This window comes from Stenella coeruleoalba (assembly GCF_951394435.1).
Source record: "Stenella coeruleoalba genome assembly, chromosome: 11".
NCBI lineage: Eukaryota > Metazoa > Chordata > Mammalia > Artiodactyla > Delphinidae > Stenella > Stenella coeruleoalba.
In genome coordinates this window covers 14,871,493-14,884,804 of record NC_137157.1, presented here as the reverse complement: position 1 = coordinate 14,884,804, position 13,312 = coordinate 14,871,493, and the positions used below count along the sequence as shown (strand labels likewise).

The 13,312-nt window shown below is 39.9% G+C and overlaps 1 protein-coding gene across 8 annotated transcripts in view; it reads right to left on the bottom strand.

Annotated features, from left to right (window-relative positions):
- The window catches only part of PRDM4 (PR/SET domain 4), a 38,593-nt gene that overhangs the window by 2,842 nt on the left and 22,439 nt on the right, over positions 1-13,312 (bottom strand). For 2 of the 8 annotated variants that reach the window (XM_079936290.1, XM_079936289.1), the window contains exon 12: positions 10,294-13,061. In XM_079936290.1, coding sequence (XP_079792416.1) covers positions 12,749-13,061 — 313 coding nt within the window. In that variant the 3' untranslated portion in view covers positions 10,294-12,748. Of the gene's footprint in view, positions 1-3,997; positions 9,506-10,256; positions 13,062-13,312 lie in introns of those variants that run through there. The other 6 variants (XR_013830410.1, XR_013830409.1, XM_079936291.1 and 3 more) reach the window with 6 other exon arrangements.

The following is a 13,312-nucleotide window of genomic DNA, read 5'->3' as shown; positions in this document are numbered from 1 at the left end:
TGACTTCAATCATTTCAGTGTGAATCCTGCAGAATATCACTCCAAGTCAGACACTGGTATAAAGGTACAGCAACTTGGGTTCACCAAAATCTCTCTAGAAAGGACAACAGGCTGAAGGACGGAGTAACTATTTTGGTTTTCTTTGTTTTGATTTGGCTTTTAATTCAGTATGAAAACCAGCCCCAGACTAGTGACAGCTAGAGGCAGACTTCTAATAGGTTTAAACTCAATAGTTAATTTTCTCTCAAATTTTGTATTCTCCTGTAAAGAATAGCTATAAAAACTGCATCTTTCCTGGACTTCTCAGGAAAAGTTAGGTATAAAAAGTAAAGAGGGCTTCCCTGGTGGTGCAGCGGTTAAGAATCCACCTGCCAATGCAGGGGACACAGGTTCGAGCCCTGGTCTGGGAAGATCCCACATGCCGCGCAGCAACTAAGCCCATGCGCCACAACTATGGAGCCTGCGCTCTAGAGCCCACGAGCCACAACTACTGAAGCCCATGCACCTAAAGCCGGTGCTCCGCAACTAGAGAAGCCACCGCAATGAGAAGCCCCTCAAGGAAGAGCAGCCCCCACTCGCCACAACTAGAGAAAGCCCACGTGGAGCAACGACCCAACGCAGCCCAAAAAAAAAAAAAAAGAAAAAGAAATTTCACTGTTTTATATAGACATATGGCACTGCCTAAATATATATATATAACTCATATTATTATACATATTAATATAAGAATTCATATTTAACACATTTTTGACTGGAGATGTATTACAGCCACAAGCATTAGTTTCTGCAAAAATCCGCCAGTCAATAATTTGTTAATACTTATAAAAATTTTAAATGGTAAAATAAGGGTGACATTATTCCTATTTCCAACTTGGAAAGTACTAGGTCTGATGAATGCTAGGCAAGGAGGTGCATTCAGAGCCAAGAGAATGTGCCTCTGAAGCTATTCCTTAGAGTAGATCTGGACACCTGGGATCAAAGAACTGGCCTAGGCTTGCAGTTGCTGCCAAAAGCCAGCACAGGCAGTGGGTGAGACATCTGAGCAGACAGGCAACAGAGGCAGTCAAACCCAGGAGACTGGGGAACATGGGGATTCAAATACAAGTCAGGATTGTAGATTTAAAAGGAAGCTCAATTGTGCCATGTGGACTGAGAAAAAAATTCCAATTGTTTCCTACCATAGGGATATACCACTCTTAAGTGTGGATAGATCTGAGCCCAGAGATTAGTGACCTAGAGAGAGTGCCTATCTGGAAAGGAAAGTGGGAAAACGAGATGTAGCATTATTTTCATCATTGGTGGTTTGTTGGTGATTGGTGTTTTCATTAGGTAGTACATGGAAATGCTATGGGGTTGATCCTGTCTGTCGAAGTGAAAAATCAATACTAACTTAAAAAAAACCAAAACAACCTAGATATAGGTAGGCTCCAGCTAATTATATATCAGAATTCAAATTCACTGAGACCAATTATTTTAAAAGCAGAATCAACTTATTTTGCTGGGGGGACGCATTACACAGGAGTAATGATCAGGCCTTAACTGTTCAGGACAACCCCAACTGTACGTTGTAAAGTTCATTACATCTTAAAGCTCATGTTATAAACATGACATCTTAAAGGTAGTACATACTTTTTTTTTCCTGGTCTTTTCAAGACAAGTAAAGTAATAAAACAAAAAAACGTAATGTCAGAGCAAACATCCAGAATGTGGGTTCAAAAATAACTCTATGTTTCCATTTCTAGCTATGACAAATTAGTTTGTTATGCTCTTCCACTGAAAACAAGAAAGGCTGAACAGAATGCATGCAACATCTATTTGAAGTCATTGGAGAGTTTCTAAGGCACCCGAGACTTGAGGGGCAAAGATCCTGGGAAAAGAGACCTGTAGAAAAGCAACCTAGGCTGGTTTTCTTCTCAGGCATTTACTAATTTTTATGTTGTATGAGGTGAGAAACTAAAAGGGAAAAAAATGTAGGTGAAAAGTACAGCAGAGCATTCAGCAGTCTCACAATGCTAAAAAAAAAAACAAAAATTGAACTTAAGGACCTCAAGGAGGGAGGTTTCCAAACACTTCAGGCTCTTATTGTGACCCCTAGACTAGAAGTTGAGGTGAACCAGACACAGAGCCAGCTTTATAAAATCAGAAGCCCAGCCTTGAATAAGATCAGTTCTTGACTGGATTGAGATGTTCCTGCTCTAGTTGTTTGCTAGAGAATATGGTGAATCCTCTCTGGAAGAGAATAATTTCATCCACAGCGTCCAGTTTTTCATATACAATCTCTAGCATCCCATCAAAAATTACCAAGCATAGGGACTTCCCTGGTGGTCCAGTGGTTAAGTCTCCGTGCTTCCACTGCAGGGGGCACAGGTTTGATCCCTGGTTGGGGAACTAACATCCCGCATGCCGCTCAGCGTGGCCAAAAAAAAAGTTAACAAGCATACTAGGAAATAGGACCAAAAGAGAAATGGACCTGAAAGGAATTCACACAATTGACTTCTACTGGACATGGACTTTGAAACAGCCAAGATTGATACATCCAAGAAAAGAGAAAACAAGATTGACTATGTCACCAGAAAACTGAAATCTGTAAAGAATTAAATGAGAATTCTAGAACTGATATATTAAATAGGGAATTTTATGTATGGGATTAATGAAAAATTAGACACAGGTGAGGAAAGATTAGTGAACTTGAGGGTAGGTCAACAGTAAATATCCAGGCTAAGTACAAAGAGAAAAAAGTATTTTTAAAAAATCATAAGATACATATTGGACATGGTACAAAAGTCTAAACTACATGTAATTGGAATCTGAGAATGGAATGAGAGAGAGTGATATTCAAAGAGCTGAGAATTTTTCCCAAACTGATGAAAGGCATCAAGCCAATAAGCACTTGCGGAAAAACGCTCAACATCACTGGCCAGAAGGGAAATACAAAATAAAAACACAGTAAGATACCTCTTCATACCCACTAGAAAGGCTATAATTAAAAATACAAGTGTTGGTGAGGATATGGAGAAGCTGAAACCTTTCTATGTAACTAGTAGGAATGTAAAGTGATGCAGCCACTTTGGGAAACAGTTTGGCAGTTTCTTAAAAAGTTAAACATAAATTTACCATGCAAACCTCCTAGGTATATACACAAGAGAAATAAAAATATATCCACACACAGACTTGTATGCAAATGTTCAGCAGCATTATTCATAATAGCCAAAAAGTGGAAATAATCCAAACGTCTGTCAACTGGTGAATGAACAGACAAGATGTGGTATATCCATACAATAGAATTCTGCGATAAACAAGAATGAACTACTGACACATGCTGCAACAGGAGTGGGCCTTTAAAACACACTAAATGAAAGAAGCCAGACACAAGGGGTCGACCACATATTGAATGAATTGCATTTACATTATCAGAAAAGGCAAATCTATAGAGTCAGTGGAATAATAATTTCCTGGGACTAGGGGTGAGAATGGGAATGAGTGCAAATGGACACAATGGATCTTTCTGGGGTGATGGAAATATTTTAAAATGGGATTGTGGCAGTGGTTGCACACCTCTGAACATACTAGAAACCATTAAATTGTACATTTTAAATGGATGTATTTTATGGTAAATTACCCTCAATAAAGCTGTTTTGTAAAAAGATAAAGATATTTTAAGACAGAATGTCTTAAAACTGGGAAAATTCATTATCTTTAGACCTATATTAAACTTAAAAATGAAAAATGATCTCAGATGGGAACATGGAAATGCAAGAAAGAATAATGATCAATACAGGTAAATTTAAATAAATATTATTTTGTAAAACAATAATAATCTTGTGTAGAATGTAAGATGTCTGTAAAATTAAAATGCCTGACAACAATATAAAAGGCTGGAAAGAGACAAATAGAGTCAGGTATTCTACAATACCAACATTCTTTTAAAAGCAATAAAAGTACTAATTGATATTACACTCTAATAAGTTAAAGATGCATGTTGTAATTTCTAGGCTAACTACTAAGAGAATAAAGAACATACAGAGCCAAAAGGGGGGAGGAGGAATGAATAATAAATACTTGATTAATCCAAAAGGAGAGAAAAAGGAATACAGAATGGAATAATAGAAAACAAATTGTAAGATGGAAGATTTAAACCCAAATATATACATAAGTATAATATATATAAATGATCTAAGTAATTAAGGGCAGATTATCCAAATATGTAAAAAAAAAACATAACTGTATGCCGCTTACAAGAGCCACACTTAAACATAAGGATACAGAAAAGTCAAACGTCCTCAAAGAGTGGAAAAATACACACTATGCAAATATCAAGATTAATGTGATGCAGCTATTTTAATATCAAAATAGACTTCAAAGAAAGACATTATAAAAGCAGTGTCCTTTTTACAATGATAAAAGGATCAATCCAACACAAAAATACATTTCTAAATTTTTAAACATCCAGAAACATAGCTCCAAAATACATAAAGCAAAAAGGACAACTAAAAGGAGAAACAGACAAATCTCCAATCAGACTGAAGATGTTTAATATACCTTTCTCAGTAACTGATACAAGCAGACAAAAAATTCAGTATGAGGCCTAGTTAACATGATTATCGAGTTGACTTGTTATTCATAGAACACTGTACCCAAGAAAAGCAGAACATACATTCTTTTCATATGGAACATTTTCCAAAATTGACCATATGCAGGGCCCTGAAGCAAGGTTCAACAAATTTTAAAGAACTGAAATTATTCAGTGTGTTCTCTGATCATCATGGAATTAAGCTAGAAATCAATTAAAAAAGATCAACTAGAAAATTCCTGAAAATTTGGAAATTAAGCCATTCATTTACAAATGATCCATGGGTCAAAGGAGAAAGCACAACAGAAATTAGAAAGTATTTTTAACAATGAAAAACAATGGAAGTCTAACATAAAAAAATAGGATGTAACTAAAGCTATATTGAGAAGATGATTTATAGCCTTAAAAGCATATTAGAAAAGAAATAAAATCAGTTATTCAAGCAGCCATCTTAAGAAGAAAAAGAATAGCAATTTAAACCTGAAAATGTGGACAGAAGGAAGTAAGAGTAGAAAGTAATGTCACAGAGACAGACATACAATACAGAAAATCATCAAAGCAAAAAACTGGTTCTTTAGAATACTAAGAAAGCTGATAAACCCAGGAGCAATACTGATAACAAAAGACACACACAAGTTATCAACACCAGGAACAAAAAAGGGGACATTGTTACAGATCCTAGAGACAAATAATAAGATATGAACTTTATGTGACTAAATTTACACATTTAAGATGGAAAACTTCCTAGAAAAACATAACTTACCAGAACTGATACAAGAAAAAATAGAAAATATGAATACTGAAACACACTTAATATTCATATCAAACTGCCTGATAGACACATAAGCTACGTCAGAGAACCATGGAGTTATCCCTGATTGCCCTGAAAGAATATCTTCCCTCTTGTAGCGGTAAGGCTGACACAGGGATAAACCAGAAGCAGTCTGATCCTGCAGGTTACTGACTTACAACACAGGTTGAATTCATAGCTTCAGCAGATTTCTTAAGTGAAAATTACAGTATTTGGGGGTAAAAGTGCAAAACTGAAAAGTAGAATGGTAATATTTGAGAGGATTCTAATAACTCCAATCACCCCCAAACCCCAAAGATTTCCCTAGTCAACAGAAGCAGCTCCTCCTCCACTATCTAATGAGAATGGCTTTGACTTTCTTGAATACCCTGTAATGACCACACCAAAATAAAATTCCAATTCCCCTCATTTACCAGTCCTACTACCTCCTACTGCCTCTAACCTATGACTAAGACAAACCCTCAAATCCTGTATAATTTCAAAGACAAACCTTGTAAAAGAAAGCTTATATATTAACAGAATTACAAGAATTTCCTAACTCTTGAGGAATATGTGTCCAAAGGATTCTGAGGATGCTGGACCGGGAAGGAGAAACATAATTTAGATGAAACTGAATTTATTGTTTTGGGCACATTTCAATTCAAGTGGTCACAGGTGATGATCTAACTCATGTTCCAACCATGGGGGCCAGGTACAATTTTGTACCCCATCCTCTAACAGTAGCTGGATCCTCAGTGCCTTGAAACCCAGTGAGGTCAGACAACTAATGCAAGATCCCATTTCCTTGTGGACCTAATTCCTGTAATATTTCTGGATACCAATTACTTGATCAGCATTCTTATTTTCAGAAAACAGAATCCCCTCAAGCTAGTTTAAGCAAAAAGAATTTATTATGCAGTATAGATAGCTCATAGAATCACTGAAAAGGTTTCAAATGGAGTCCAGGCTGAATTCTAGGAATGACTCCCAATCCCATACCACAGAAGTGAGCTTGCAAGGTACAGTGCTGCTTCTACAATCAGGAAGCGACCTGCCACACCAGAAGGCCTCCATCCACACAGCCACCAGCTCCAAAACCACATCAGCCTCAGTAAGATCCAAGCCTGCATATTAAATAGACGCCTCAGGCCCTGCTTCTGTCCCCACATAACTCACTTCCGAATCAAAGTCTCACACAAGTGCATCTGATCAGAGAAACTGTGGTTTTGTTTGGAATCTTAGCTCTAAAGGAGTCTGGGAAGCAGGCATCCTTTTTCATAACAACGTATTGCTCAGTATGAATGTGCCATAATTTATTCAACATTTCCGTTCTGGAAGACACTTAGGCTTCTTCTGTCTCCGCTGTTAAAAACTCTGATGTATACCTTCATCCTAACTACACACCTGTAAGAAAGGACTATGATCCTGAATATATCTTTTTTTTTTTTTTGCATGTGTGCATGCTTCTGGGCTTGAGATTGAATTTCCTGGTCATAAGCCATTGTTTTTTCATCTCCCTCCCCTACACTTTATCTCCCTCCTCTACCCCACTTAAAGTCTAACATGTTCCTTTCCCAAAGAGAACAAATATATACTGAATGAGTGGGTCATCCTGCTTTTCTTTGGCCTCAAAATACTACTTGCATTTGGGAATTTCAGATGCAAAATAGCCTGGCTCACTTTCTTTTTGCTACAGCATATCTGGGTCAGGCATCTTGAAAAAGTCCCTAACAGGATATTATGTCATCTCCCACGCTTTTGACTAATTCATTTTTCATAGCTGAGTGCCAGTTGTCTGTAACCAATTAAGAGCAATGGCCCATAATGGTGCTCTCTGCTTATAAAATGCATTTCACAACCCCAGCACAAATATGCAACTAGTAGAGGTAGCAGTGTGATGCACCCTGAAATGAGGTGTCAGAACAGCAGCATGTGGAGTCACATGGAAGAGAACCCTGGAGGAGAAATATTTACATACATTTTAAAATGTACTTTTTAAAAAGTGCTCCCAGGCAGTGAAGTACTGAATATGAAATGTGGAACATCTTTATTTTTCTGAACTTCATTTTCAATAACCATAAAATGGGGGTAAAATCTACTTTTATAATGCTCTACGAGGATTAAACAAATGTTAAACTAAAATATACTACTGCTGTTACAAACGATATCTGCAAATAAATGTGTCACAGATGTCCTAGAACATGTTAGCTAAGAAGGGCTGGAAGTTGTCTACTGACCAGTGATAGATCAGTCAAGAAGTAAATTTTCCCAAAGTTAGTACCCTTCTCCCTAAGTGATTTTCTCTCCTCATCCTGGCCATTAACAGATCTTGATGTTTGTGCTACCCCGAAGCCCAGCTCCAGCCTGTGCCTCAGCAAGTAGGCAGCAGCACGAAGCAGGTGGAGGGTGGAGAGGGCTGCTGCAGCAGAGAAGACAAAAACCAAAGCGTGCTTTCCACGAGCTCCCTAACTCGTGTATATAAATATGTTTTGTCTAAATAGAATAATTTAAATGTTCTGTGTGACTGCCTTTAAAGACTTGTAGCCTGCCTATATGCCACGGTGAGATCCCAATTTTAGGCAGGCCACTACTGAAGAATCAATAAAGCTTGGTGGGCTAGGCGCAGACCGCACTTAACAGCCACGTAACTGTGTGTCAATTACTTAACCTCTCTTGCACCTCTGTTTCTTCTTTATACTAGGGATCATCACAAGTCTACTGTGCAGGTTAAATGTGTTATTTAGAAAACATTTAGAACAATGCCTGCCACAAGTAAACACTACCAATGCAATTAAAAATAATCAAAAAGCAGCTATTGATTTGGTAAACTAGTCATTCTAAAATTTTTAGCCCTGGGACTTCCCTGGTGGTCCAGTGGTTAAGAATTCCGCCTTCCTTGGGGACTTCCCTGGCGGTCCAGCGATTAAGACTTTGCTTTCCAATGCAAGGGACGTGGGTTTGATCCCTGGTCGGGGAACTAAAATCCCACATGCTGCGGGGCAACTAAGCCCGCATGCTCCAGAGCCCGCGCGTCACAACCAGAAAGAAGCCCGCATGCCACAATGAAGATCCTGCACGCCCGCAACTAAGACCCAATGCAACCAGATAAATATTTTTAAAAATAAATAAATAAAAATAAAAATTTTAGCCCTGTTATCTCAAATGTATTGCCCCAGCCTTATTTTACTACACCACAGATCCAGGATTGTTTTATCCACTTTTCCTTACTATTCTTCTCTTAGTATTACATTTTCACTCCTGCTCCTAGATTTTACTACTTCTTGTACCTGTAACACTTGCCATGGTCTGGCTTGCCTTGGGTATAGGTGTCTGCATCTGCATCTTGTGGGGTCTCCAACGTTTAAGACTCCTGTGGACTGCTTCAGGATCACCTGGGGAGCCCAGGAGGCTCATCAGTAGGCCTGGGGCTGACCTGGACACCTGACTTTTCTCATTTCCTCAGGTGATCCAGCTGTGTATTCAGATCTCTGCAAAATTTTGAGTTTCCAGAGGACAAGGGCATAAGTTCTAACCATTTTTCTGTTCCTTTACAATGCCTTAATTTGTGCCAGCACTCAATAAGTGTTTTGGGGTTTTTTTGGTTTTGTTTTTTGTTTTTGCCAATATATGGTTTTTGAAAGAAAGTTGTCCTTATCTGAGGATGACATAGGCCTGGGGGCTTCATGACTGTCAAGTGTGTATATGCAAGAAAAGCAAAGGAACAAAAACATAGCTGAGGAGCAATTCTATCCTTTCAGCAGTCCAGAAATCTGCCAGTGGCAAAACACACCACTACAGATTGTTACTGCCATTATGTTGCTCACGATTTGTAAAACTGAGGTTAAACTGTAATCACTACTCTGGAAGCTGCTCCTCTATGAAGCAATCACCATAAAGATGGTCTATTCGGTTGGACAGTATTTAGTTTGCCAGGGCTGTCACAACAAAGTACCACAGACGGGGGGCGGGGGGGTGCTTAAACAAGAGAAATTAATTTTCTCACAGTTCTGAAGGCCGGAAGTCCAAGGTCAAGGGGTCAGCAAAGTTGTTTCTTCCGAGGCCTCTCTCCTTGGCTTGCACGTAGCAATCTTCTTCCTGCGTCTTCACGTGATCTTCCTCCTGGGTCTCTCTGTTCAAATTTCCTTCTATAAGGAGACCAGTCATACAGGATTAAGGTATGCCCTAAGGACCTCATTTTAGCTTAATCACTCCTTTGGAGACCTCATCTCCAAATACACTCACATTCTGAGGTACTGGGGTTAGAATTTCAATACATGAATTTTGAAGGAACACAATTCTGCCCAAAACAGATGGTATCATTTATATACCTGAAGTTGTTTTTGAGTGTTTGACTCTAAGGTGCAGCTTGGTGATCAGGTAATACAAGTTTACATACTTAATAAGGGGCTGATAGCTCTGGCAACGTTTCTGTTCCTCAAGACACACTAGCAAGTGTGAATATAGGTCAATAGGCTGAAAAGGCTGAAGCAGACTAGATCCTGTCACCTCTTTGCCCTCTGACGTACGGAGGAACTCAGCACACATGCAAGATTGAAACTCGCCTTTTAAGGAAGGAAACAGCAAACATACTGATCCACAAGAAGACTGCAAACTAAATAGTTTCTAGGCTTTGGCCTTGAAAACTCAAGTCACGTCAGTTTTACTTGTCTCACTAAAATCTAGGACTTCTTGGGTCATGAATAGCCATATTTTAAGGATAGAAATCTGTGCTAGGATAACCTAAAACTAAAGAATATTAGCCAGTGCTCACTGTATGTTGAGCACTGTGCCAGCCCTTTACATGAACTAACATCAAACAATACTATGAAATGGGAACTCTTATTAGTAGTCTCTGCTTACAGTTAAGTAAAAAGAGGCACAGAGAGGTTACGTAACTTGACTAAGCTTCCAAACCATCGTGCAGCAAAGCCCAGATTGGAGAACATTCAGCAGGGCTACAGAGCCCACACTCATAATATCCTGCCTCTGAATGTGACCATTTACCCAACAGCAGACTGATCCCAGCAGCAGCAACAGATGAGGGCACCTGCAATGGGCAAGGAAGGCTCAGAGTTAAATCTTGTCAAAGGGGCAGCTACTAATTTACTCATCTTGTGAGAATGACTTATAATGTGTCACTTAAGTCTAAGAGGTAAAAAAAAAAAATGGAAGACACAGTTGTAAAGCAAGCAACAGCAGCTACATTTTCACCTAAACTATTTCCCAGAATTCCTCTTTTACCGTTTTACGTAAGGTTTATCTATCTTGGGCAGCACTTCAACTAGCACCTGGAAATGAAGAAACTTAACCCAGCGTGAGCCAGAGTTAAAGGGAGAAAGGTGCTTATAGTTCTACCACCGATGGTTTCCTGGGGACAGGAGTCGCTGCCACCAGGATGCCTTTACCAGCTGAAAAGGCTGAGATTTGAGTTGCCTCAGTCCCACCAGAGCTCCCTGATGCAGCCTTCATGGCCCAGTGTTGACAGCCACCTCTAACCACCATACCTCACCAACTCCCTCAACTGTAGACCTGTAGTTCTCCAAGGAGACAGCAAAGGCACCACCTTAGGAAGGAAGAGGGCAGGGATGAGAGCTGGAAACACAGGGAGCATAGTTTATTTAAGCACTGTTATGCAGAAGCATGCGAAAATATAATTTCAAAGCTACAGTACTTAGGAAATACTTTCTCCACTTCTGACCTTAAGAAAAACTCAAGTTGTACCTCATTTTCCCTAAAAAGACTCATTCCTCTCCGTCCACAAAATGAGATTACAAGAGGAATCGTATTTTTTAAAAAGTTTTTATTTTAATCCTTCCTAGAGGAATACAGATTTGAATGAAATACATTCATTCCATAAATACATTAGCAGCAAAACCTTCCCACCAAGGTTCTCTCTAGTCCAGCCCAGAGGTCGCGCCTTAGAGCAGGAGAGCATGTTCCATCAACCGTCAACTTCAAGATGTGTTTGCTTCTTGCTGAAAGCAGAAGATGCATGAGAGACAAGGTGAAAAGATCAGATGGGTAGATAATTAAGCTGGGACTCTGAAAACACACCCACGTGGTGACCATTTAACCTTCTGCACTTCCCAAATCCTTTGGCATCCACCATGCTTAACTGATGAGGTCCTTCATTGTAGACAACTGGGAAGGCCTAATCTTGCAAATGCACCAATATGTCATCTGTCATTCTGAGTTGGCAGCATTTTAATGGTGTCTTGATCCTTTTCATAGGGTAAGCCAGATAGGAAGGATCATTCCCTCCTTCCTTCCCTGGGCCAAGGTACCACTTTGCCAGCTGAGTCCACATGTCCTTGTTATCAGGAGACGATGCAGCAGGCATTACTTGGCTTGCTACACCCCCAGATCCCCTTTGTCTAGGTGCTGGAGGCTTCACTGGAGACAGAGACATGTCTAAACCTACAAAGACCTCTAAGGAACAACCACCAGATCTCTTACCCCAGCTTCAATCAAAGCTAACTTCTTGGACAGTGGCCCAGGCATCTCTCCTTTTCTTCTCTCCATCAGTGCCTACTGCCTGGCTGCTCCCTTTTTTATCTGTCCTCTAGGTACCTGCTGAAATTTTGGGAAGCAAGACCTACCCTAAACTCCCAAGCAGCCAGAAGAGATTAAGGTAGGTGGTGCTTTAAACTTGTTAGCTGTAGTCAAGAGTAACAAGCTTACGTTGTTATATTCCAATCCATTCTGGGATGAGCTTAAGTCACAAGTCTGCATAAAACAAAACACCAGAACCATAATCAGGACGACTGTAAGGCAGGGACCAAGTTTAGAGTGCTACCAAATCAGTGGCTTGGGAGAAAAATGGAATAATGAAAGAATTTAAAATAAATCTGATTTGTTTGGGCAGAGAGCAGCTCTGACTCAGGCATAAACGTATCACCCAATTATGTAAATAAAGAATAAATCTCAGGGCTTCCCTGCTGGCGCAGTGGCTGGGAGTCCGCCTGCCGATGCAGGCGACACGGGTTCGTGCCCCGGAGGATCCCACATGCCGCGGAGCAGCTAGGTCCATGAGCCATGGCCCCTGAGCCTGCGCATCCGGAACCTGTGCTCCGCAATGGGAGAGGCCACAACAGTGAGAGGCCCGTGTACAGCAAAAAAAAAAAAAAAAAAGATCTCAAAAGTTGACACTTTCCTCCCCATACGCCACTTAAAAATAGGATACATGCTCTTTTCTCAATCTTTCTTAAAGTGTTTTCATTAGGATACTCTTCTATAAGTGCTTTATCCGTTCCCATTTAGTCTGTTTTGACTGTTGGCTGGAAGGAAATCAGCAATTATTTTATATAAAAAGCACGGTAGTGGATAACTGGTCATGTGTGTTTTTCCCTTTTGTATTTTCCATCCGAAACAGCTGGCTCCTTTTCCTTTCATTTATGTGTAGACAGAGCCTCGTCCGCGGGATACACAGCACTGCTAACACGGCAGCCTTCTGCCCCCACAGGGTCCGCGAGCTCCTCCTCCTCCGAGTCGTCTTCCTCCTCCTCCTCCTGCGCTGATGAACTGGACGTGGGCCCTTTGCAGGTTTTCAGGTGTCGGGTGAGATGATATTTGGTTAGATAAGCCTTTGTACACTTTTCACAGACATAATCCCGTTTTCCTTCATGTGAATTGAGATGTTTCTTTAAGTGATTTGTTCTCAAGAACAGCTTATCACACTTGGGGCACTTGATCTGGCGTTCTCTAAGAGGAACACAAGAAAAAAACATTTGATTTGGGGTTACAAATGACAACTGAGGCACACACTTATTCTGCACAACCTCAGACCTTTGTCAGAGAAGCTCTACCCAAGTAGAATCAAACTTTTTTTTTTTTAACAGGAGATGTATCATATAGAAGAGTCATAAAACATTTGTAGTTTAAACACCATAGACTGATTTTGCTTGTTTTAGAACTCTATGTAAATGGGATCGTACTGTATGTATCTCTCTTGT